General features: G+C 39.0%; 1 protein-coding gene across 1 annotated transcript in view; it reads left to right on the top strand.

Moving 5' to 3' along the window:
* Positions 1 to 23,578, top strand: part of ERC2 (ELKS/RAB6-interacting/CAST family member 2) — a 916,748-nt gene that overhangs the window by 164,910 nt on the left and 728,260 nt on the right. The window contains exon 3 of the mRNA XM_029918083.1: positions 3,406 to 3,822. Within this exon, the coding sequence (XP_029773943.1) occupies positions 3,406 to 3,822 (417 nt within the window). The remainder of the gene's footprint in view (positions 1 to 3,405; positions 3,823 to 23,578) is intronic.

Genomic DNA, 23,578 nt, shown 5'->3' with positions numbered 1-23,578 from the left:
ACAATAAACTATAAAAGAAAAAAAAGCTCTGGGAGATAGCAGCCTACAGGAGTGCTGCTTGCAGGACATTTTTGCAGTCTGATTTTTCTATAATGACTCAGGAGCCCTAGCAGAGGGTCCACCTCATATTTTTCCACCACCATGATAAATACTACCCTTACACATGGCTTGTCTTCCCAACTGCGGGGACAGGTAACAAACATGTTGATAGCTCATTCTTCATCAGTGAAGATTTATCAGATATGTGCCAGGCCCAGTGAACCCAGAACTGCACCCAAGATAAATTCACAGTCTAATTTGAGGGTCAGACAACCCAACAACCATTCAACAGCTAGTAAATCGCGTGTTGAAACATGCTCTATTTCAGTGAGGGCACAGTAGGGTGGAGAAGAAGAGTCTCAAAACACCAATGATCCATATTTGTTTTACAAATAAAACTTGATTCATCAACCGCCCCCCCATGTTTATTCAGGTCTTCTGCCCACTTTCTAAGTGGGTTATTTTAGTGTTGAGCTATGTAAGTTTTTACATGTTTTGATATTACCTCCTTGTCAGATTTATCACTTGCAAACATCCTCTCCCATTCAGTAGGTTGCCTTTTTGTTTTGTTGATGGTCTTCTTTGCTGTGCAAAAACTTTATTTTGATGTAGTCCCAAATGTTTAGTTTTGTGTTTGTTGCCCTTGTCTGAGGAGATATATCCATTAATAATGCTAAGGCCGGTATCAAAGAGATTAATGCCTGTCTTTTCTTTTAGGAGTTTTATGATATCAAGTCTCAAATTTAGGTCTTCAATCTATTTTGAATTTATTTTTGAGATGGTAAGAAAGTGATTCAGTTTTAGTCTTTTGCATGTATGTGTCCAGTTTTTCCAACATTATTTATTAGAGAGCCTGTCTTTCCCCTATTTTTTATTTTTGCCTCCTTTGTCATAGATTAGTTGACCATATAAGCATGAGTTTATTTCTGAGCTTTCTATCCTATTTAGTTGCTCTATGTGGCTGTTTTTGTGCCAGTACCATACCATTTTGATTATGAAAGCTTTGTAGTCTATCTACAGAAAAATCCTGTAGTTAGGATTTTGACATTTCCAGTTTTGTTCATCTTTTCCAAGATTGCTGGCTATTTATAGAGTCTTTTATTCCACACAAATTTTAGAATGATTTGTTCTAGGTCTCAGAAAAAATATTATTGGTATTTTGATATGGATTGTCCTGTATCTGTAGATTGCCTTAGGTAGAATGCACATTTTAACAATATTAATTCTTCCAATCCATGGACATGGAATACCTGTCTGTTTGTGTTGTCTTCAGTTTCTTTCATCAGTGTCTTACAGTTTTCAGAGTATAGGTTTCTCATTCCTTTAGTTACATTTATTTATAGGTATTTTATTCAGTTTGGTGCATTTGTAAATGGGATTGTTTTCTTAATTTCTCTTCTATTCCATTATTAGTCTAAAGAAATGCAACAGATTTCTTCATGTTAATTTTGTATCCTGCAGGGTTTCTTTTGGAATAATGAAAATGTTCTAAAATTTATTGTGTGGATTGTTGCACAACTTTGTGATTATACTAAAAACCACTGAATTTTATACTTTACAGGAGTGAATCATATTAAAAAATTCATAATTACTATCATTAAACACCCATACCAGTAGCTCTTTCCTAGTCACTTTCCAGTGAGGCACTATAGCACATGGATGAGAAAGAATGCTTGTTCTTTGTGCTCTGGGAATGTCTCAATGGATGTGTGTGAATGGAAAGATAAATAGTTTCATCAAGATGATGCAATATTGAGTGCTAATATTACCCCTAGGCCACACTCAGAAAGATCTCAGCACCTCTTGGGTACCAGCTGTAGGAATTCAGAAAGACTTCAAAATGCGGACTGCTCCAATATGTATATGACTTACACATGGTATTATTAATGAGTTACAATACTGTGAGTTCGCTGGGAGCAGGAGCTACACCTTGTACTAATTTTGATTCCCTCCCTTAACTTTGTGTCTGGTCTACAGTAGGAGTATGTATTTGGTGACTGGGTGAGGAACTGCTGTTTTGGAAACATCCTGGTTTGTTCCTAGGATGAAAATGCCTTCAGGCTTATGGCTGCCTGTTCTGATCAGCCTGGGGGTTGGCCCTCTGTGGGGAAGGTGTTGCAGAATTTACCAATTGTTCTCAGGCAACTGTTTCTTTTCTCATAAGTAGTAACTATTTTGTTTCTCTGGTGTTTTCATTCTGATTTTGGTTAAAATAGTGACCTGGAATAATACGTGGTGGGTACTGTGGAGTGTTGTGCTTTCTTCCCTGGTAATATACCAAAGACTTTAGGTTCCTGGGTAAGAGTGATTTCGGAAAATAAAAAGTGGAATTGACCTAACTACTACTACTACTACTACTACTACTACTACTACTACTACTACTACTACTACTACTACTACTTCTTCTTCTTCTTCTTCTTCTTCTTCTTCTTCTTCTTCTTCTTCTTCTTTCTTCTTTCTTCTTTCTTCTTTCTTCTTTCTTCTTCTTCTTTTCTATTGATCACATTTATCAAACAGCAGTGCTATAGATTTTGTGTAGCTTATGGGTCTTTGCTGTGATAAGTAATTGTTTTTTTTAATTTTTTCTCTCCGTAAAGGTACTTTATGTTGATTCTTTCTGTTAAATATCCTTTGCTTGCACTAGACGTTTCTTTGTGTTGATTTTTTGCTTCATTTTTTGTTTTCCATTTCCCATGCTGTTCAGTTACTGGATGCCAGAAGAACCAAGGTTGGTCCACTCTTTGCAGCTTGTTTGTTTTGCTCTGCACAGACTCACCTCCTTGTGTGTTTGTGTCTGTCCCTGTCTGCATTTGTTCCCTTTTGCTTGCAGATGCAGTAATCCTGTTTACTAAACCTGTTCACAGCTTTATTTGTAAAAAATAAAGTCCTCGTTTGTGTCTACTTGTGGTGGATGCTCTTATTTTCATTTTTTAAATGGAAATGCATTTCTGATGGAAAATAATGGATAGTAGAATAAAGAACACCTTAGGAAACAGGGAATACTGAGTCTGGAGCATTGCAGGTGTAAAGAAGGTGTGTTTGTGAGACTTTCCCTTCTAACCCTTTCCACTTCCTCAGTTAAAACTCTTTGGATGTATAATTTCCCTCATGACTGACACTAATATACTGTTTCTGTGTATGTGTACATTTCTCCTAAGACATTCAGAAAGCATCATTGAATTAATTTCCCCCTCTCCATGTACTGTCCCATGCTTCTGAAGTCACCCTGGAGGACTTCACGGCTGGCCCTCTGGACCTCGTGATTAACATTCCATCTCCATAGTGTGGTAGCAGCAAATAGCGCTTGGCATTTCCATTGACTTTTTCCCCTTCTTTCTCCTCTCCTGCTCCATGTTTCTGTCACAGCACCTGCAGTTGACAATCCAAGCCCTTCAGGATGAGCTTCGAACCCAGAGAGACCTCAATCACCTCCTACAGCAAGAGAGTGGCAACCGTGGAGCAGAGCACTTCACCATTGAGCTGACTGAGGAGAACTTCCGGAGGCTCCAAGCTGAGCATGACAGACAAGCTAAGGAGCTGTTCCTTTTAAGGAAGACCTTGGAGGAAATGGAGCTGAGAATTGAAACACAGAAACAGACCCTCAATGCCCGAGATGAGTCTATTAAAAAGCTCCTTGAGATGTTGCAAAGTAAAGGTTTGCCTTCTAAAAGTCTTGAGGATGACAATGAGCGGACACGGAGGATGGCAGAGGCTGAGTCTCAAGTCAGCCACTTGGAAGTGATTTTAGACCAGAAAGAGAAGGAAAACATACATCTTAGAGAGGTAAGGATATTCACTCTATTTCCTTAAAGCCATAAATTATATGAAAACATGTTACAAAATTATTTTCACAGGTTGGAAGATATCTGCAGCCTTAACAAAATTTCCTGGCATCTGTTGTATAGTCTTCCTGTCTGCTTGTCACCTTTAAACTGGAAGTTTGCATCAGTTCTTTTCTTTGCTCACCATACATATGCTACTTGACACATATTCAGGATCCGAGTGTGTGCAGCACATGCCAACTCTAAGGTGGCTTACAGCTACTTTCCTACAGATGGCCATAGTTTCAGGGTTTAGATGGTTATCAAATATCATCACTCTAAAAGAGGAACACAAATAGGTGATTAGCGAAACAATGAATCTAAATATTTTTGTAGCTGAGTTGGGGTAACATTTGTAGAAAGTAAAGCATATGGATCTTTCTGGGAAGAATGGCATAATGTACAGACTAGTTTTGAACATTTAGGTTTAAGACCATCTTTGTCTGCATTTTCTTTTGTCTAAGACAAACTGTTGCAGTTTTTCTGAGTATGCACTTTATACTTAGTGGATTAAAATCATTTGAAGTCCTTCAGAGGCCACCTCTCTGGCCTGCCACCACTATTGACTGTTGGGATGTACAGATACCTGAGGATATTTAGTTGGATAGAACTTAGAAAAAATGTGGGTGACAGCCAAGGCTTGAAATTTTATAGCAGTTCCTTGCCACTATGGTGGATATGGATCTCAAAAGTACCATGTAGGCAAAATGTTGTGGGAAACCCAGATTTCACAGAAAATAGGAAGCAATAACATGCCATTAAGTATATTTAAAAATATGCTATAGCAATAAATAAAAATTCCAAAAGTTATTAGCATTCAGGCCAAACTAGATTTCTTGGCATCATATACCTTTTTGGATGGGCAGTTCTTGTTTTTTGTTTTGTTTTCTTTTTTAATGTTTATTTGTATTTGAGAGGGAGAGAGAGTGTGTGTGAGCAGGGAAGGGGCAGAGAGAGAGATGAAGAGACAGAATCTGCAGCAGATTCTGGGCTCTGAGCTATCAGCACAGAGCCCAATGCCGGGCTTGAACTCCTGAGCCGTGAAATCATAACCTGAGCTGAAGTTGGATACTCAACCAACTGAGCCACCCAGGTGCCCTGGATGGGCAGTTCTTATGAGTCACTTGTTTGTTGTTCAAAATGTATGGCTTCCATGATGGGGCTTGCTACTGCAGATGATCCTGGGTGTTTTCTCTGATATTGATTGTATTTGTTTAGAACATTTGATGAGACATTTGTATCTTCAGACTTAATGTCCCCCTTGCTTATTCTCCCTTGTTTTATTTTCATGAGATGTTAGCAACATGCTTGGGTAAACTACATGGCTTGGTTTTGTAATGAGCTGCTTAAAGAGATGTTTTGTTGGGCCTAGGTCTTATCCATGATGGAATGGGAAGAATGGATGTCATGGGCAGGATTCTAAGATGGCCCCAGTGATTTGTACATCTTGGAATTATGCCTTTGTGTAAATCCATGTCCTTGAATATAGGCTAGGCCTAGTGACTAAACAGAATGTGGTGAAAGAAAAAGGATGCCAATGTGACTTCCATGATTAGGTTATATAAGACTTATTTCCATCTTGTTAGCCAACTCTTTTGTGTTTTCAACTTGCTGCTTTGATGAAGTAAACTTATATGGAGACAGACCTATGTGGTGAGGGACTGAGAGTAGCCTCTAGTCAACATGCAGTGAGGAACTGAGACCTTCACTCAAACAGCCACAAAGAACTGAAGACTTCCAACAACCTTTTTGTGAGGTTGGAATGTATCCTTTCCCAGTGCAACCTTCAGATAAGATGACAGGCCCTGGGCTGACACCTTGACTATAGCTTTGTGAGAGACTATGAGGCACAGGACACAGCTAATCTATGCCTGGATTCCTGATCCATAGAAACTGTGAGATAATAAATGTGTGTTGTTTTAAGCTGCTGAATTTGGGGATACTTTGTACACAGCAATAAATAGCTAATACGGTGGAGCAGAAACTAATCTCTTCCTGCCTTACTCCATTGTCTTCACATTTAGTTTACAGAAGAGGAGCAGTAACTACTGGCATGTAATCACTTGCACATAGAATGATTGGATTTTGAAACTGTGGTTGTTATCTTAGAACTATAGCTAGGAGATTGCCATAGTTGAAAAAAAAAAAGCTGCTGCTTTATTTTGGGTACCAAGGGATCATGTTGCATGTAAAGCAGGGGAGTGATGCCACAGAAACCTCCATCTGCAGCCTTGACCTTGACTCCATGTTGGGGTCTTGTGGTCAGCATAGTCACTCCTTTTCTGTTATGGGATTCTGCTCATTGATAGCACTAAGTAGATGGTGCCTTGACTCTATTGTGTGGATACCTCAATTTAAATCAATCTAAACACAATTTAATTAGTGTTTTATGAGATTAGCTTCTCCTCTCAGTGGTCTGGCATGGAAATAGATCATGTTCAGAGTCTTAAACAACCGTCAAAGAGCCCACAGAGAGTGGTACAGAAAATGTAGCCCAACACATCTAGGTAGTTCCCTTGAGCATCAGATGAAAGTCTGGATTGTCTTTTTCTTGGCTCATCAAGAAGGGAGCATGTGGAAAAGGTGTGTCTCTCTCTCTCTCTCACTATATATATATATAAATCTTATTTTAAACTTAACAAACAAGACATGGAACCCTGAAAGGACCTTCTCCAAGAGAAGGGTTATTCTGGCTTCTGAGAGCCATTTGCTGTATTTTCAGGAATTTTATGAGCCTGCTTGTAAGCCATTGATAACTTGAAATTAGTCTTGGTAGGAGTATTTACACCATGGAAATCAGCAAATCCTACCCTCGGGGCCTACATCTCTGCCACCCCATCCATAAAGCCCACTTGCCAACACATCTTTGAATAAATGCTATGAAATGTTTACCCACAGTACAGCAAGAAAAGGTAAGTTAAATAGTACAAGAATTAGGACTTCTTCATAACAGCTTACGGATACGTGTGTATGTGTCAGCCACTTCGAAGAATGCTTTACATTGATTCCTCTTTAACTCTCACAACCACCTCATTCATTCATTCCCTGAGCACTGAATGAGGACCTGTTTGGGGATAAAGCAGTAATAACTAATAAAATTTTACTTCACTGTGCTTGTATTCAGTTGGGGTGAAATACAATTTAATAGTCAAACAGAAGTATCATGAAGAAAATAAGAGGGTGGACTATCGAACTGGGTGGGGCCAACTTGATATTGGGTGATCAGGGAAGGCCTCTTGCAGGGGGTGATATTGTAAACTGAGACTTGCATGACAAAAAGGAACAGGCCATGTGAAGCTCTCAGAAGATTCTCCAGTCATGTGGAAAGACCCATGCCTGGGAGGTAGGTGCTATTATTTTGCCATTTTACCTGGAGGAACGGGTGGCATTTAAACTTTTCCAGTGTCCCACAGCTAATTAAGTGGTGAAGCTGTTATTTGAATCAAGCCGACTCCAGAGTTTCAGCTATAAAACCATTTCATTGATCCCTTTTCTAGAGGAATCTTTCCCAAAATGTGCTCTGCAGAATAGTCATTTTGTGGGATGTTGACAAAGTGCTATGAGAGTAAAAGGGCTGCAGGGCCAAATGAACTTGGGAAATTAAATTGCTGGATTCCAGAGTTTACTGTAGGACTCCTCAGACTCCTTAATATGCAAGTGTGTGTCAGTCATTCCCAGGAAGGGGAAGTTCCTCAAACCCATTTAACTTGCTTTTGTCTTGCTGCACTGGTGTTCTTTGTAAAACACTGGAAAAATGCTAGGCCAGAAAATAAAAAGTGTACTTTTAATTTGTGACCTGCAGAATACATAAAAATATACAAATAGTTGTTTCCCATGGCCAAATAACTGGGTAATTTTCTCCATTAGTTATTCTAGAAGGCAAGGTTTATTGTAAGCTGTTTCCATATTCTCTACTGAGTTTTAGAATGTTCTTTTGTCAGGGTATTTTTTTTACTTTTTAGTGGAAAAATGTGGCTGACTACTTTTGGTATTAAAGCAGTAAGAATAACCAGCTTGAATAAAGAAGTAGCCTGATCTCTGTTAATTTAAATGAATTTAAAACAGGATTTAAAATGTATTTGAGGTTTTAAGTTCAGTGTGTTCCTGATTTCTTTTTCATTTTGCACAGTTCAACCCAGTTGGGGCTAGATGGTGGAATGCTGGGGAATTGAGTGCTAGTGGTTTTATGATTCATTCTCAGGCAGAGGTGTTGGATCTCATATAAACCTCATCTCTTGGAATACTGGTCTTGTTTAGCCTATTGTTTGAGGAGATTTTGAGTTGGCAGGAGTTGTACCTGGGGAGGGGGAAGTCAGATTGCTTTAGTGTCTTGTTATCTTTTGGTGGTCTGGAGCGGGCTGAGGGCGAAACGACTTCTTTGCCTGACAGGAAACAACAACAAAAAGATTATGATCTCAACTTATTTGGAAGCCCCAAACCATTGCCCAGGAACTACAACTGATGTGCTAATGTGAGCTGAAGTGTTGGCTGAAGCACAGTATTACTCACTAGTGTCGTGTGATATTTTGGATACAGGTTGATTTGATAAGACATTATTTTATGTGGTAATAGTTTACTTTGTTCTTTAGCTTTTTCCACAGAAAACATATTGTTCCTTGTAAAGGTTTTGGTAATCAAGTACCCCAAAACTTGTTGATTTCGTTAAAGAAAAAGTGATTTAATTACCAGATCCTCCTATATTCACTCTCCTTCATATTTTCTCAGCTGGTCCTTAGAAGAGTCAGGAGTCTTTGGACTCATTGCACTGTAGGTTTTTGAAGGGAAGGGATATATGTTCTGCTGACATGTCTGTTGATTGCCTAGGCTAATCCCTTTGGGCTGCTTGCCCATCTTTCGTAGCAAGAGCTGAAGAGCACTCAGGTCATTGGATGCCACAATTGCTAATAACCCGGGACAAATAAAGCCCTTAGGAGACTGGGCCTGGGCTTCCCACCATGCTGTCATTGGGACAGGGAGGAGGAAGGCAGAGCGACATGAATTTTTGCCTTACTCATTTATTTATCCAGGTTGTTCCTGGGCCAGTGGGAGATCCACCAAGGCAAAGTCTGTTCACCTAGAAGTTCTTGAACTCAGGACCTAGAAGTCCTTTTACTGATGTCTCAAACCTTCACTATATGACCTTTGCCCAAACTTTTAAACTCCATTGTAGTCACTCTTATCTCAAAACCACATGGTCTCTTTGTAACATAAACTTGTCTCCATTTCTGTGGGCTGAACCATGATTTTGCTGATTCAGCTATTTCTAATTCTGATTCTACAGATTTAACATGTTTTATTTCTACCAACAAAGCTTATCACAGAAAATATTCCTAAACATGATTGACCACATAAACATAACTTTTTCTCTTGCAAGACTTATTTCCTATATGTATTATAGAATCTAACAATTGGTCCATTTTTTTTAATAAAGTGAGTTTCTTACCTGATTAGTACATTTCATACATATTCCCAGACCTCAAATATTGCCTGCAGGTGCTCAGTAAATATTTGAAAGAATGAAAAAATAGTTTAAAAAATTAGAGAATTTCTCTGATTTATTTTGTCAGTATTGGAGATGGTTCATAATGATTATAGTGCCATGCTCTTTTATGTTTTCTCTATCATTGCTCTGTGTTTGGTATGGGTCAGGAACTTGAGTGTAACCCTAATTGTAAGTTTTCTTTTATTTTCTTTTTTTTTAAACTGTGTTGGATGTCATAGAATGGATACCGAGCATCCATATTGCTGTAGGAGCAACCTGGCCAAGTTTATGGTCTTGTTCAAGGATTCAGGTGGGCAGTACGAGAACCAGCTCACACTTACTGAGGCTTATTTTGTGATAGGTTTCTGTACTACATAAATACTGTTGTCATCATCCCTATCACACAGATAAAGAAACTGGGCATAAAGAAGTAAGTAATTATTTCCAGACACACAAAGCAAATGCTAGAGCCAAGATGAGAACCCGGAATGTCTGGCTTCAGAGTCTCTACCTGTCACCATCACATGCTACTATTTCTCAGGATGGTGTACTAAGAGGACCTTGAATGGAGCTTGCATGCAGTGCAGCTTAGAGGCAAGAGGTTGATGACTGGCTTCATCCACGACAGAGCTGGTCTTCAAGGCAGGAAGAATTTCAACACACAGGGGTGGTGGAGAAGTATGGTTGGAAAAGAGATGGCTGAGTCAGGCCTCAGAGGCAGGAACTGTGGTGGGTTTGGGGGTGCCATAAGTCTGGAGCAGTTAAAACTCCACCTATCAGGAAGGAAAGGAAATAAGGCTGAATAGGTGGTTTGAAGTAAGGTCACTGAGGGCACTGAACATCTGACACAGGAGATTGGCTTTTACTCGGTAGGCTCTGGACAGCCTTTGAAGGAGTTTTCCCAGGAGAATGGGATCAAAAAAGATTGTTAGTGCTAATTGATAGTGGATTGGGGAGGAGGAGCCATGGAGACTAGTTAGAGGGATATCATGGTTGTTCAGGTCACCAAGAGTCTGAATCTGGGTGGTAGCCCCAGAAGTTGAAGGGAAAGGTCATTTCCACTTGCAGACAGGATCTTGACAACTTGGGAACTCAGTGCTGGGGCTGTGAGGAAGCCAGCAGCCTCTGTGAGCCTGGGTGCAGGCAGATGGGAAGATAGTGGATAGATGGGAGTGGTCAGCAGGAGGCACTAGGGTTGAAGAAAGACTTGGATGTGTTGAGTTTAGGAGATCCTGCTGGAGCTTTCCAACCAGGATTGAGAATGTGGCTGAGGAAATGATTGTGAAGTTCTGCCTAAGTGCACAAGGCATTTCTGACTTTTGGTCACATGTTTGTTGTTGCTGTTGTTTTCACACAAACCTAATCATTTGTGGCTACCAAGCCCCCAGTCTGTGTGATCGTTCAAAAGCCTGCCATATCACTTAGTCCTAATATTGTTTAAGAGGTGACCTTAGGAACTGTATACTTGTCTTTCATACTTCTTTTCTGAGTAAGCATTTATTTTTGAATATGTTATATTTTTTGAGATTACATGGAAATTTCATTGATGCCAACTTGAACAGATTCCCTTTGTTCTTACTGAGTTCTATTTTCTCCAAGGACTCTGTACATGGTGAATGTCAGTGAAGCATCTTTACAGGAAAGCACTCACTCTGGACCCTTATGAACAACATTTCCAAAAGCAGGATTTCATAACCTTTACCCACACATTTCTAATGACAAAGGGAATGCACCTGCTTCTGTTTCTGTTTAGCATCATTTGCCTTATCTTTAAATTCTAATACATCCTTTAATGTTTGAACACTGCATGCTAATTTGAAATGGTTCAGATTTTACCCCTTATTGATTTTAATGAGTGCCATTGATTGCTTTTTACAGTAACAGAGACTGGTGGAGCCCTAGGGAGCCATTAGGCACAAGACATTTTGGGAACCTGCAGAGTAAAGAATGTGGTAGGGTAGAAGGAGGTAAGGGGAGGTGACAGGGATGGAGGAGAATGTCAGGTAGCTATGCTGGGAGAGACTCTCATTACTGTTCTCATTGCCCTGTCCTCTTGCTCTGCCTTGGGTGTGATGGCTTTTTGAAAAATATTATTTTGGCAGTTCACCTAATTTATTATTGTCATTATTTGGTAAAACCAGGCACCACAAGTGAAAACTCAGTGGTAAGAAAGTACTCATACTTCAGTATGTTACAAGCTGTGGCAATGGGAAGATGAGACAACTCGACTATACCAAGGTCCTACTTCTCTTGGATGGAACATCAGCTAGTACATTGCATATGAAGGAGCATTCATAGTTTATAGAGCACACTTCAATTTATTTTATTTTATTTTAACTTTGTTTTTTTGAAAGAGGAGGTGCAAGTGAGCAAGGGGGCAGCGAGAGAAAGAGAGAGAGAATGTCACGAGGGGCAGAGAAAGAGAGAAAGAGAGAAGCAGGCCTCATGCGAAGCAGGGCTCAAACTCACCCAAAACAAGTCTCAAAGAACACACTATATTTTAATGCTTCCCTATATGTAGCTTCTGGTAATCCTGTGAGTAATCCGAGGCTCTGAGAAATTAAGAAGTTGATGCGAAGTAATATTTACTGGGTACTCGTGAGCATCAGCCTGTGGTCATTAATTTCTAAGGAATGCCACTTAATCCTCCCAAAAATACTCTGGGGTGGGTAGTGGCTTCCTGCCTTTCAGATAAGGAGGCTGAGGCCCAAATGGGTGGTGTCTGGTCTAGTTTCTTAGAACAAGTAGTGATGGATTTGGGATTCAGATTTAGGCCTGCTGTTTCCAGGTACCGGTTCCTAACCAGTCACTGATGATGCCAGGGATAATCCCTGAGTAGACCAGAAACTAGAATTCTGGTCTTCTGACTTCTTGCTCAGGGTATTTTCTCTGAAAGTATCAAAAAGGAGAAAAATAATGCAAAAGACTCTGATTTTTTTTTTCTTGCTATGTCTTATCAGGACTTGTTGAATCCAGGACTGTAAATCTGTGAGGTCACCGGGGAGTAGAAAGATTAAAAACACTGCCATGTAAAATGCAGCATCAGAACTGGATCTCCTCAGTCCACTTGTGGCTCATAAAAGTTAAAGTACTAGCTTAAAATATGAAGAACAGTACTGCACATCCAGGCCCCCATGAATTCCTAGGGAATAGATGGATTTTTGTGAACAGAGAATAAGGAGAAACAGTAGGTGCTTAGATCTGGACCTTCTTCATTTTATTTGTTTGAAGTTAGCCTTCTTTTTCAGTGTTTAAACTCTATCATTATTTCATTGCCTAGAAGAAATGCTTTGCCTCCCCAAATTGACTTTATATCTAGTTTTGGGGGGTACTTTGGGTTTCCCTCTATGCCAGTTGTGAGACATTAAAACTATATTTATAACCTCCAAATAAGTGCTCTTCTAGGTGTCTAAAATTTGATCAAACAAAATCTACTTTCCCACCCACTCTGGCTTAGATGCGGAAGAGGAAACTTTATTTGTATTTCCAATTTGGCACATATGTTGAAGAGTATCTTCCATGTTTTGGGTAGAGCGTTAAGGCAATGTGTGTGCTTGCTGGGTAATTCCTATTGGCTTATAGTTACAGCAGTTGTAACTTATATAAAGAACTAATCAAATCCTCCTTAATAAAGGAAAGATACAATAATATGTGAGTGGTTTTTAGAAAAAGTAAAAAAAATAAAGATGAGTGAGTCTTTAGAATAAAGACTTATTACACAATCAGATCAACAGTGGGCACACTATAGCTTGTGGGGAAACATGGCTCACCATCTATTTTTTTATTGCCTGGGAACTAAGAATGGTTTTTATCTTTTTAAATGGTTATATTTCAAATAGTTATATAAGTATATAATATCTTAAATTTATATAAATATATATAATATCTAAATAGTTGCTAAAAAGAAAACTTATGATTTTGCCTCCTGGCCCTCAAAGCCTAAAATATTTTACTACTTGGCCTTTTAAGAAAAGGTGTGGTGCCTCCTGAATTAGATGATAAGTAAATAGTTTTTGAGTCAAGATGTTTGGTAAAAAGCATATACATAATTTGTTATGTTTAGAGTATCAAATCTCACCATTTTTGTATAGCTTTTGAGTTTCTTTTTAAATGAGAGACAGTATTTTTTCCTGTCATTTCTGCCTGTATTTATACCTTTCTAATCTTTAGGCTGGTGTTTTTCATCTCACCTTGGATATTGACAGTTATGAAAGTCTGCAGCTCTTTCCAGAGTGGTAGTGTTGGGGAGAGGTAACCTGTGGGTTAAAAAGGGACTGTGTGGGAAGAATTGACTAACCTATAAAATGGCAGAGAAATGGAGATTGCCTTTCAAACTCCAAAAGAACCAGGAATTCCTGACCTAATTAAATTAATCCCTGCCCCCCTGTGCTTACTGACAGTTTTTAGGCCTATACAATGCTTTAGTAAATCTGTGGCTGCTTTGAAGGAACTGGCCTGAAAAAAGAAACTGTTTGTGTATAAATAAGTTGTGTTAAAAGTCGTGTTACTACTTATAAGTAGTAATTGTTGGTATGCCATAGATTTGCAAGTTTTTCCTATGGAAAGTATTCTTAATCAGGTAAAGCCGGGGACTTGATCAGGATGACAACCAAGAAATCCCCTTACCACCTATCCTTCCTTCAGCCTCTAAGGCAGTCAGACCTGTTCTGGTAGCTTGTGGGCCGAGTTGCCAGCTGTTTGAGCGTAGTTAGTGTTGGGGGAAGACCCTGCCTATTTTTGAAAGTTTGCTTCCTTGGTGTAGCCCAGGGTTTCTCAGTCTCAGCAATGTTCACATTTGGGGCAGGATAAGTCTTTACTGTGGGGCTGTCCTGTGCATGGTTAGGAGGTTTAGCAGCATCCTGGGCCTCTGTCCACTAGGTGCAAAAAGTATCTTTCCCTTTTCCCCAGTTGTGACAACCAAAAATGTCTCCAGACATTGCAATCACACAGACTGTGAACTCCTGGTATAGCATGATTGACACATCCTTCTGGGGGCCGGCCTGTTGCTGTGGCAAATACAGTAATTCTCAGTGTCACCTGCTTGAAACTGTTTTACTGAGGAAGGGCAGCTCAGTCATGATAATTCTTGACCCAAAGACTGCCTGTAGGGGATTGAACTAGGAAACAGATGTGCTGAGGGAACGTGTGGGCTGGAGTCTGAAAAGAAACAGAAGTGGTGTGTGTGTGTGTGTGTATGTGAGTGAGTGACAGAGGGAGAAAGAGAGAGAAGGAGGGAGAGAGAGATTGAGAGAGAAGCTACTTTTGACTCCCCTTCTCTCACTTCTTCCCTCTCAGGAAAGGTGAGGCTGGGAATTAGGCAAGTCTAGAAAATAAATTTAAGGGAGGGTTTGGGGTGGTGTTTTGATCTGAGATACCAAGTGGGAAGGTCGGACCTTGTGAAAATAAAATATGTTTGATTCTCAGGAGTATTTATGGAGGCAATAATTATGCATCTGAGAAGACTAACTTCACTTTTTGACTATTGGACTCTCACTGTTAATCAGCAGTTCTATTTTACAGTAAAGGTGGTTGTCCCTGCTTTCCCCCGAATGGCCTCTGAGTCTCCCTTTCTGTTTTTTCAATAAACATTTCTCTCCATGAGCTGTTATCCACCCCTTACCCAGCTCTACCAAACTTCAGAATAATTTTGGAGTGTGGTAGTTTTATTGTGTGGAAATGTAGCACAGATGTTCAGAATTACCTTTCTCCTTTTTAAGACATCATGACCACACATGCTTTGCTCTAGGTACTATTAAGTATTTTTATTATTATTTAAAAAAATCTTACCTCAGGCAGAGTCCTACTAAAGCTCAAGTAAAGGCAAGTATTAAAATAGCAGCAAGTATTTATGTATATTGCACTAAAATGTCTGCTGAACTCATATTTAGCTTTTTATGCAATTGAAACTTTTATTTTTTGACCCACTTGGCCAAATCCTCTAATTTTGCCCTCTTTTCCTGATTCTAAAACTTTTAAGTTTAGACTGTATAATTTTGTTTGCTATCCTTCCCCCTTCCCCAATTTTCTCTAGAGATGAGGTTTTTTCTCTTTATCCTGCATATATGTTTGAACTCAGCCTGATCACTTAATGAAGCTTGATGGGAGGATTTGGACTGCCAGCATGAATTAGTGCATGATTTTAAAAGTTATTCATGGAGGAAAGGTCTCTTCTCACAGAGAATTCCTCAGATAAGTAGCAGTTTCTCTCTTCTTCAAGTGCTGCATATTGGGGCCAGTGATCATATACAAAGGAAATGCTTTATCAACTCTCAACACCTCCCCCACTCAGGAACCTGTTTGTGGAGATTAGCTGCTTCTCTAACCTTAGCTTCTTTTGGGTTTATCACTGCCACTTTATTTTTATATTTCTTGGCCAGACTTAAACATATTTCTCTAAATAGTTGCTAAAAACAAAACCTCTTTAGATTTAATCACTTGAATCTGGAATCAAGAGCTGCCTCACTACCCTGTGAGCATTTTTTAGCATGCTGGAGATTAATCCTGGTTTAGACAAATGATCTTATTTAAAGCATTGCTTTTTCCATCCACATCCAAATAGGAATGCATTACAAGGTGATTTTATTTTAAAGGGCATTGGAGATCTTTGTCCTGTCAGAGTTCATACAGCAAGGAAGAGGCAAAATCTGACTGTGCCTTAGACAGCAGAAATAACACTTAATGTAGGTACTCCACCATAGCTTCATGATACCCAGTGGTGTTCCTGCCAAGAATCTCTGTTGTAGTACTTTTATGATGCATGTCAAGATTTAGATGGTTTTAAGGACTCAAGCTTTAGTTGCATTAAAAGACAAAATGTTGCACATGACTGGATCTTTGCCAATTCTACACTGGAAGCTTGAGATGCCTTAAAAACCTGCCAGGTGCTAACCTCAATGGACATTCTTAGGCTGCCTCTTGAGCAGTTGTTACAGGGAGAGGGATCACCGGATCTAGTGGAGATTTGAGGATGCTTATGCTGAGCAGGGACTTCTGACACGTGATGACATAGGATTCTCTGGGAGGCTTGAAATCTCTTGGAAGAACTCATTATGTTTTCCCCTCTTGGTAGGTTGTGGTTATCTTTGCATGCTGGCTTTTTGCTTCGTTGCCTCACAGACACAAATGTGAGGGGACTCCTGGAGAATGGTCTAAAATGACCACATTTGCTGAAATCACAGCAGCCTCTTGAGAAATCTGTGTGGCACGGGCTGTCTTAGGGCTATCACACACAGAGAGAAAGGTTGGAATGTCATCTTGGGAGGCCATGGCAGGGCGCTGCTAATAGCACAAATCATCGTTGTTGTTGCTGCCACTGGTGAAAAATAGAAGACTGTCTGGTGCAGGCACGGATCTCAGTCCTGTACTAAGTTACTCCTCAGAGCGACCCTGTGAGGTATAGGTGCTGACATTGTCCCATTACTTCATCAGGGAAGCTAAATAGTTTGCCTAAGGACTCACGGGGGGTGTGACTTCAGAAATGAGAACCATTGTACCCTCTGTTCTGTAAAAAGTCAAAATAACTTCTAGTCATTTCTTCCCACTCGGCTCCTCTCTGTCTCTGTGATTTGTTTTCTTTGACACTTTCCTTTTCTATTTAGGTTTCTGATGTGGCTCATATTGTGACTTCATTTAAAATCTTATTCTTTCTCTTATTAAGTTGGTTTCCTTCTCTTTTATTTTAACCTCAATCATTTCCTTCCCTTTGTGTTTTCATCTGCATTGTTTTATGGGGTTAATTATCTCTCTTGTTGTGTTCCAAGTAGAAGCTCTGGGGGTTTGCAAGAGACCTAAGAATGCTAGTGAAATTTATAGGAGACTTCTGGCCCAGTATAATTTTAGTCAGCTGGCCCAGTATAATTTTAGTCAGCAATTTTCCGTGCTTCCTGTAAAACCTTTCCATCCACCTGTGCAAGTTTATTCTTTGGTCTTAAATGAAATGACCTATACAGAAGCACTTCACACGAGACTTGGCTCAACAAATGTCATTTATGTTTCTTTGAAGAAAGGTGAGGAGGGGATGAACAAGAGTTACAGTCACATCAGTTGGTCTCCTTGTAAAGCAAGCCCATGCTCTCTTTTTAAACTATTGGCTTCTCTTTTCAGAATCAAACCTCACCTGGTGGCATTTTACAGGTCACTTGTGGGGGCACAGGTGTTTGTACTGAGCAGTGCAAACTTGAAAGTGACCTTCTCTGCACCATTCTGGGATCACTTTGTAATTGCTTCAGAGTGTTACAGAGTGGATTCTATCTTGTGGCAAATGCCTAGTTCACAGGATTTGCATAAACTTAATTATAATGCATGTAACAGATGAATATATGTTATGCATGAATTCATGTAAGAGCTGGCACATTGTAGGTCCTCAATAAATGTTACTTTACTATCTTTATATCTATATGTTTATCTGCCTATCTATATCTCGTCTCAAGACTTTGCATTTCTCAAGAGCAGGAATCATATATTACTCATCTTGAATATCACCAGCACCTGTCATACAGTAGGTGCTGACTACTGGTTTATCATTATTGATACACACATCTGCCTCTTGTGATGAGAGATCATCTTACATATCTTTAATATGATATAATAGATGGCCAAAGTGCTTGATGTATATAGAAAATGACTGGGGAAAGAAAACATGAAATAATTAGAAGTTGTTACAACCTTTGACAGGGCATACAATTCTTATCATTCATCAAAATATTTTTAATGAATTGTGCACAAGCAGTGTTTATAATGGCTGCTTTTTATTGAGCACTTACTCAGTAAGTGTAAGTGCCAGTCATTCATTATACATTTAATACATTTACTACATAAATCTCAGTTAGGATTTATCCTCTGTTTACAGATGAGGAAACTGAGGCACAGAGTAGGTGTGGCTTTTGCAGGGTAACATAGCTACCATGTTAGAGTTAGAATGTGAATAGAGTTCTTCCACTATCCCATTCTTGTCTATAGGAATAATTACTCCTCATGTGTATTTTGTCTCCATTATAATAGGAATGGTAATGTTCCTGCAGCTAACCTTTTTATTAAAAGAAGATGGAAATTCAGTAGACCTAATTAAACACATACTTATTACTTTTATAGAAAAGTCTATCCCCAGTCTGGACCTGTCTGCTGAGCATTAGGGCCATATATGTATATGTAAGTTTCTAGTGAGCATCTTTCAGGTTGCAGAGACATCTTGGCCTGTCCAGAATGGAACTTCTTGTCTTCCTCCTGACTGTTCTTCCTCCTGTGTCTCTGTCTTGCTGACTGCCACTACTGTTTAGCTCCCAACCCAAGCCGGATACTGGGAGTCATCATCAATTTCTCTTTCTCCATCACTCCTGTATTAGTTTCCTATTGCTGCTGTAACATATTACCACAAATTTATTGGTTTACAGCATATCCTCAGATAGTTCTGGGGGTCAGAAATCTGAAATCAGCTTCACTGTGCTAAAATCAGTGTGTTGGCAGGCCTATGTCCCTTCTGGACACTCTGGGGGAGAATTCATTTCCTTGCCTTTCAAAGCCTTTAGAGGCCAGCTGCAATCCTTGGCCCATGGCCCCTTCCTATATCCTTAACTCTCTCTTTCTCTGACCTCTGCTTCTGTTGTTACATTTCCTTCCCTCTGGCTGACCCTTTCACCTCCCTCTTAGGAGGACCCCTGTGCTTACATTGAGCCCACCCAGATAATCTGGGATAATCTTTTCATCTCCAGATCCTTAACTTAATGTATTTGTAGAGTCTTTCTTGGCATGTAAGGTAACATACACAGGTTTTGGGGATTAGGATGTGTCCATCTTTGAGGGGCCATTATTCAGCCTACCACATCACCTACATCCACTATATCACTAAATCTTGTTTTTTCTTTCTACAAATTTTTGGTTCTTGTGGCCTTTCATTTCCATTGCTCTTACCTTTGGCTGAGTCTTCTTAACTGCTCTCCCAGCTTTATGCCTCTTGTGGTTCCTTCTTCATGCTGCTATCATAATCATCTTTGAAAAATGTGTGTCTGTCCTTTCCATACCCTCCATTGCCAGGCAGACCAAGTACACACTTCAGAGCCTGGCTCACAAGATTCCTCTCTGCTTTTCCAGTCTTGTTTCTTGCTCTTTTTCTCTGTCCTGCTCCTGCACTTCAAACTCTGGCTTTGCTCCGTAATTGGCCTCTGGGCCCTGTGCTTATGTTTGTGCAGCTCCCCTGTTGTCTGAGGGGGTACCTTTCCTTCTCCATCTTTACCTGACCAACTTGTATTTGTCTTGCATTATTCAACCCAGGCATTACCTTCTCAGAAGCCCTCACTTTCACTCTCTCTCCCTCACTCTAGACTTCCTGTGCTTATTTCTTATAGGAATTATTAAATATCCTTTTACTTGACTGCGAATATCCAAGCAAATAGCTTTCATAGTATCTAGCACTGTCCTTGGTATATGATAAGAACCCATAAGGTGTGACACACATAGACCCCACCTCCCTGAAAAAGCTATATGATTTTAACCAAACCTTAATTTACACCCCCTACAGTTGTATTCAGATATACAGTCTTTATAATGCATATGCTGTTATCAAACAAAATGACATTTGAAGATAATAAAAGATGGTTACTTCAGGAAAAAATTTTTCAACTGAACTAGTGTTTTGGTGCCATAAATATTAAAGTTGTAGATGAATGACTGGTCTCTTTACTGAATTTTGGGAATTGAGTGCAAAGCACTACAATATCCCATCAGTATTGATGGTGGGGATCAATAACTAATGCTGAATAGTAAGAGATGGTTTCATGTGATCTATCAGAGTAAATGTTTGAACTTCCAGACCAGGAAATTATAAAATTTGCATCTAAAAATAATCTTATCTTTTGCTTTTTCAATTGTGAACTTCAGTGCTAAGAAAAAAGGACCTTAAGAAACTCTAGACAGTTTGTGAAATGCTTCTTTGTAATCATCTAATTTGATTTTCTTTAGTATAATGGTGGAATATTTGTGAGGAAATTAAATTTCATTGTACTCTAGCCATCACTTGCATGGCATCAACTTTTCTATCAGACTTTAAGGAGGAGTTTAGAAATATTGGAACTACCTTTGACCCCAGTGTAAGTTTGCAAAACTACAGCAGCTTTGGAAGAAGTTTAAATGAACTTGGGACCCCTGAAACAGAGTTCCCTAACTGTGTATCCCACTGTTGACATTCTGAGATGGATAATTCTTTGGTGGTGGTGGAGGGTTCATCCTGTATATTATAGAATGTTTAGTAACATTCCTGACATCCACCTACAAAATTCAGTAGCATCATATTTCCCCAGTTGTAACAATCAAAAATGTCTCCAGACATTGCCAGATATCCCCTGGGGGGAAGGTTTACAAAATTGTCCCCAGTTGAGAACCGTAAGTCAAAAGCCTTACTACTCAAAGTGTGGTCTGATACTTTTAGTTATAATTGTCTAACCAGCAGCATCTCAGGCTTCATCTCAGGCCTTGGGAATCAGAATGTGCTTAATAAAGGATCTGCAGGAGACCTGTGAACATATGAAGGTTTGATAAGTGCTGACCTAAAGCTTTGCTCAGAGCAGTGTGGTATAGCAGAAAGGTAAGAGCTGTGAAGCCAGACATGGCTTACTGTTACTAGCTGTGTGACCTTAGGCAAGTTGTTCAGCCTCTCTGAGATTCAGCTTGCTCCTCTGTAAAATGGGACTAAGAAAATCTATGTTGTGGTAATAAAGTGAGAGAATCCAGGAAAAGGGAACCTGGCCATTATTAGAATCTCACTGGGCTGGCTTCCTTCCCTCTCTTTATAAAGCGGTTTTTCTTGGCCTTGCTGCACTCACTGTTAACTTGTAGTGATGATATAAGAGGACGAGGAAAAGCAATATGTCTGAGTCAGTGCTCTGCAAGTAGAGCAGGTCATAAAAAACCTGCCTGTTTACAGACTTTTATTTTTGAATTATTTACTTTCTTGAAGCTGTGGCTCTTGTGGTCTGGCCTTCCCATTGCTTGGGAAACTGGGATCTCATTTCTGGAAAACCCATTATCCTGGGCCTTGTGAACTCTTAATGGTCTCATTTAGAAGCCAGAATCTGAAGGTGGGAAAGGTGAAGTTGATGGCAGCTAAACATAAAACTATTTAAGGAAGAAGCTCACGTGGTAAACTTTATTTCTTTGCTATAGAAAGTGTTTTTTGAAATGGGGCAATTATTTTTATGACCATTAGTAAAATTTTGATCATGTAGGGTAAGAATAAATATTTTTGCCTTGGGAATAAATTGAATGCTCTGGAACTCCAAATTTTCCTCTTTCTCCCACTACGGCTTTGCCTTGATGTAAATGCATGAATTTTAAAATTCTAATCCTGATATGTCAAGAATAGCTGTTCTCATGTCTTTGGGCCAGTAATGTAACCTGGCAGATAATTCTCTTTCTTTCTTCTTTTTTTTTGTGTGCAAAGTTTATTAAAAAGTAATATATAATAGGGATACCTATATGCATGCATGCATGCATGCATGCAATCACACACTCACACAAGCAATATGTAAATCTGTCTTGTCAGGACAATTTTTAGGCAAATCACAAGTAGTTTATCTGAAGTGCTGTGATTCAATGAAGATGAAGGGACATTGTCCAGAACTAATGTACGGTTGTATAGATTGAGCACTACACAACTCTGTATATCATGGACATTATAGATTTACATATATATTATGACAGTTTGTCAGAAGATGGTAACACAGCCCCTTGTTCCAACAAAATCATATTGGAATAGTTTTCTGGCAGTCAGAAAAGTCAGAAGTAAAGTGTCTTGAGGAAGGGAGTTCCTTTTATAATTTGCACAGATGTGCCATATAACCTGGTGGCTGCCCTGCCATCGCACCTTTCTTTGGAAGCTTCTACTCTGATGTGCAGAACAATACAAATAAATCATTATCCCAGAAGTCATAGTGTGGTAGAGAGCCTTAAGAAAAGTATAATTTGTTTAATTTCCACATTTCATGCATATAAAAATAGAATCCTCCATAAAAGAGGTCTTTGGATCTCACTTTGATCTTGAAGCTATCACTAATGCCTGTGTGTGTATGTTGCTATCATTTTCATGTGAAGGAGAAATAATTTAAGAAGTGAAGGAAAGTGAGTGACATGGTAGTTGTACAAGAGAAATGGGGACAGGGATACCCCTTTTGTACATGAGACTATACTACAGTATAGTATATGTTTTCCTTCAGGACTTTGCTTTTTGGACTTGAGGGCTATACATGTAGCCTTGGCCATGTGAACATTATTGTTTTACCTGCTGTCATGCCTTGGGTCAACAGATTGTACACATATTCTTGTTGTTATTCCACTTTTATCTCCATTTCTTTCTAGAGATACTCTGCTGTTTTACATGGAATTACATTTGAACAGTCACTGAAAAGTGTCTGTTTAACTTGACCTCTTATTATTTATTCAAGTATTATATTAGTTTTAGGTGTACAAAATAATGATTCAGTAATTCTGTACAGTACTCGAGGCTCATCAAGATAAGTGTGCTGTTAATTCCTTTCACCTATTTCACCCAGTCCCCCTCTGGCGACTGCCAATTTGTTCTCTGTATTTAAGAGTCTGTGTCTTTTATCTCTTTTTTTCAATTTGTTTTGTTTCATAAATTCCACAGATGAATGGAATCATCTGGTATTTTTCTTTTCTGATTAACTTAATTTAGCATTGTATCCTCTAGGTTGTCCTAAACGGCAAGATCTTATTCTTTTTTATGGCTGAGTAACATTCCATGATGTGTTCCATACATATATTATGTGTATATGTAACATATACACACATTATATATACATGTGTGTGTATGTATATATAATGGAATATATATAACATATATAATGGAATATTTACCAGCCGTAAAATATCTATTCCATTATATATAAATGTGTATATATGTGTGTGTGTATCTATATATATATGTGTGTGTGTATAACTATATATCATTATATATTATGATGAAATATAGTTATATAAAAAATATATAAATATAGGTGTAACTATATTTCACCTAGTTTTTATCCATTCACCTATGGATGAACAACTTAAGTTCTTCCATATCTTGGCTATTGTCAATGTGATCTTTTTAGATGCAGCAGTATTGGTGATGTAGATAACAGAGAGCTCTTTTAGATGGGCAGAGCAGGAAAGAGAGAATGCAGTGTACAAAATAATGATTCAGTAATTCTGTAGAATTACTGGTAGGGAACCAGGTAGAAGAAAATCT

The sequence above is a fragment of the Suricata suricatta genome, chromosome 12 (assembly GCF_006229205.1).
Source record: "Suricata suricatta isolate VVHF042 chromosome 12, meerkat_22Aug2017_6uvM2_HiC, whole genome shotgun sequence".
In the NCBI taxonomy this organism is placed as follows: Eukaryota; Metazoa; Chordata; class Mammalia; order Carnivora; family Herpestidae; genus Suricata; species Suricata suricatta.
Note: the sequence above shows the minus strand (reverse complement) of the source record. Positions and strands in the feature narration are given on the sequence as shown.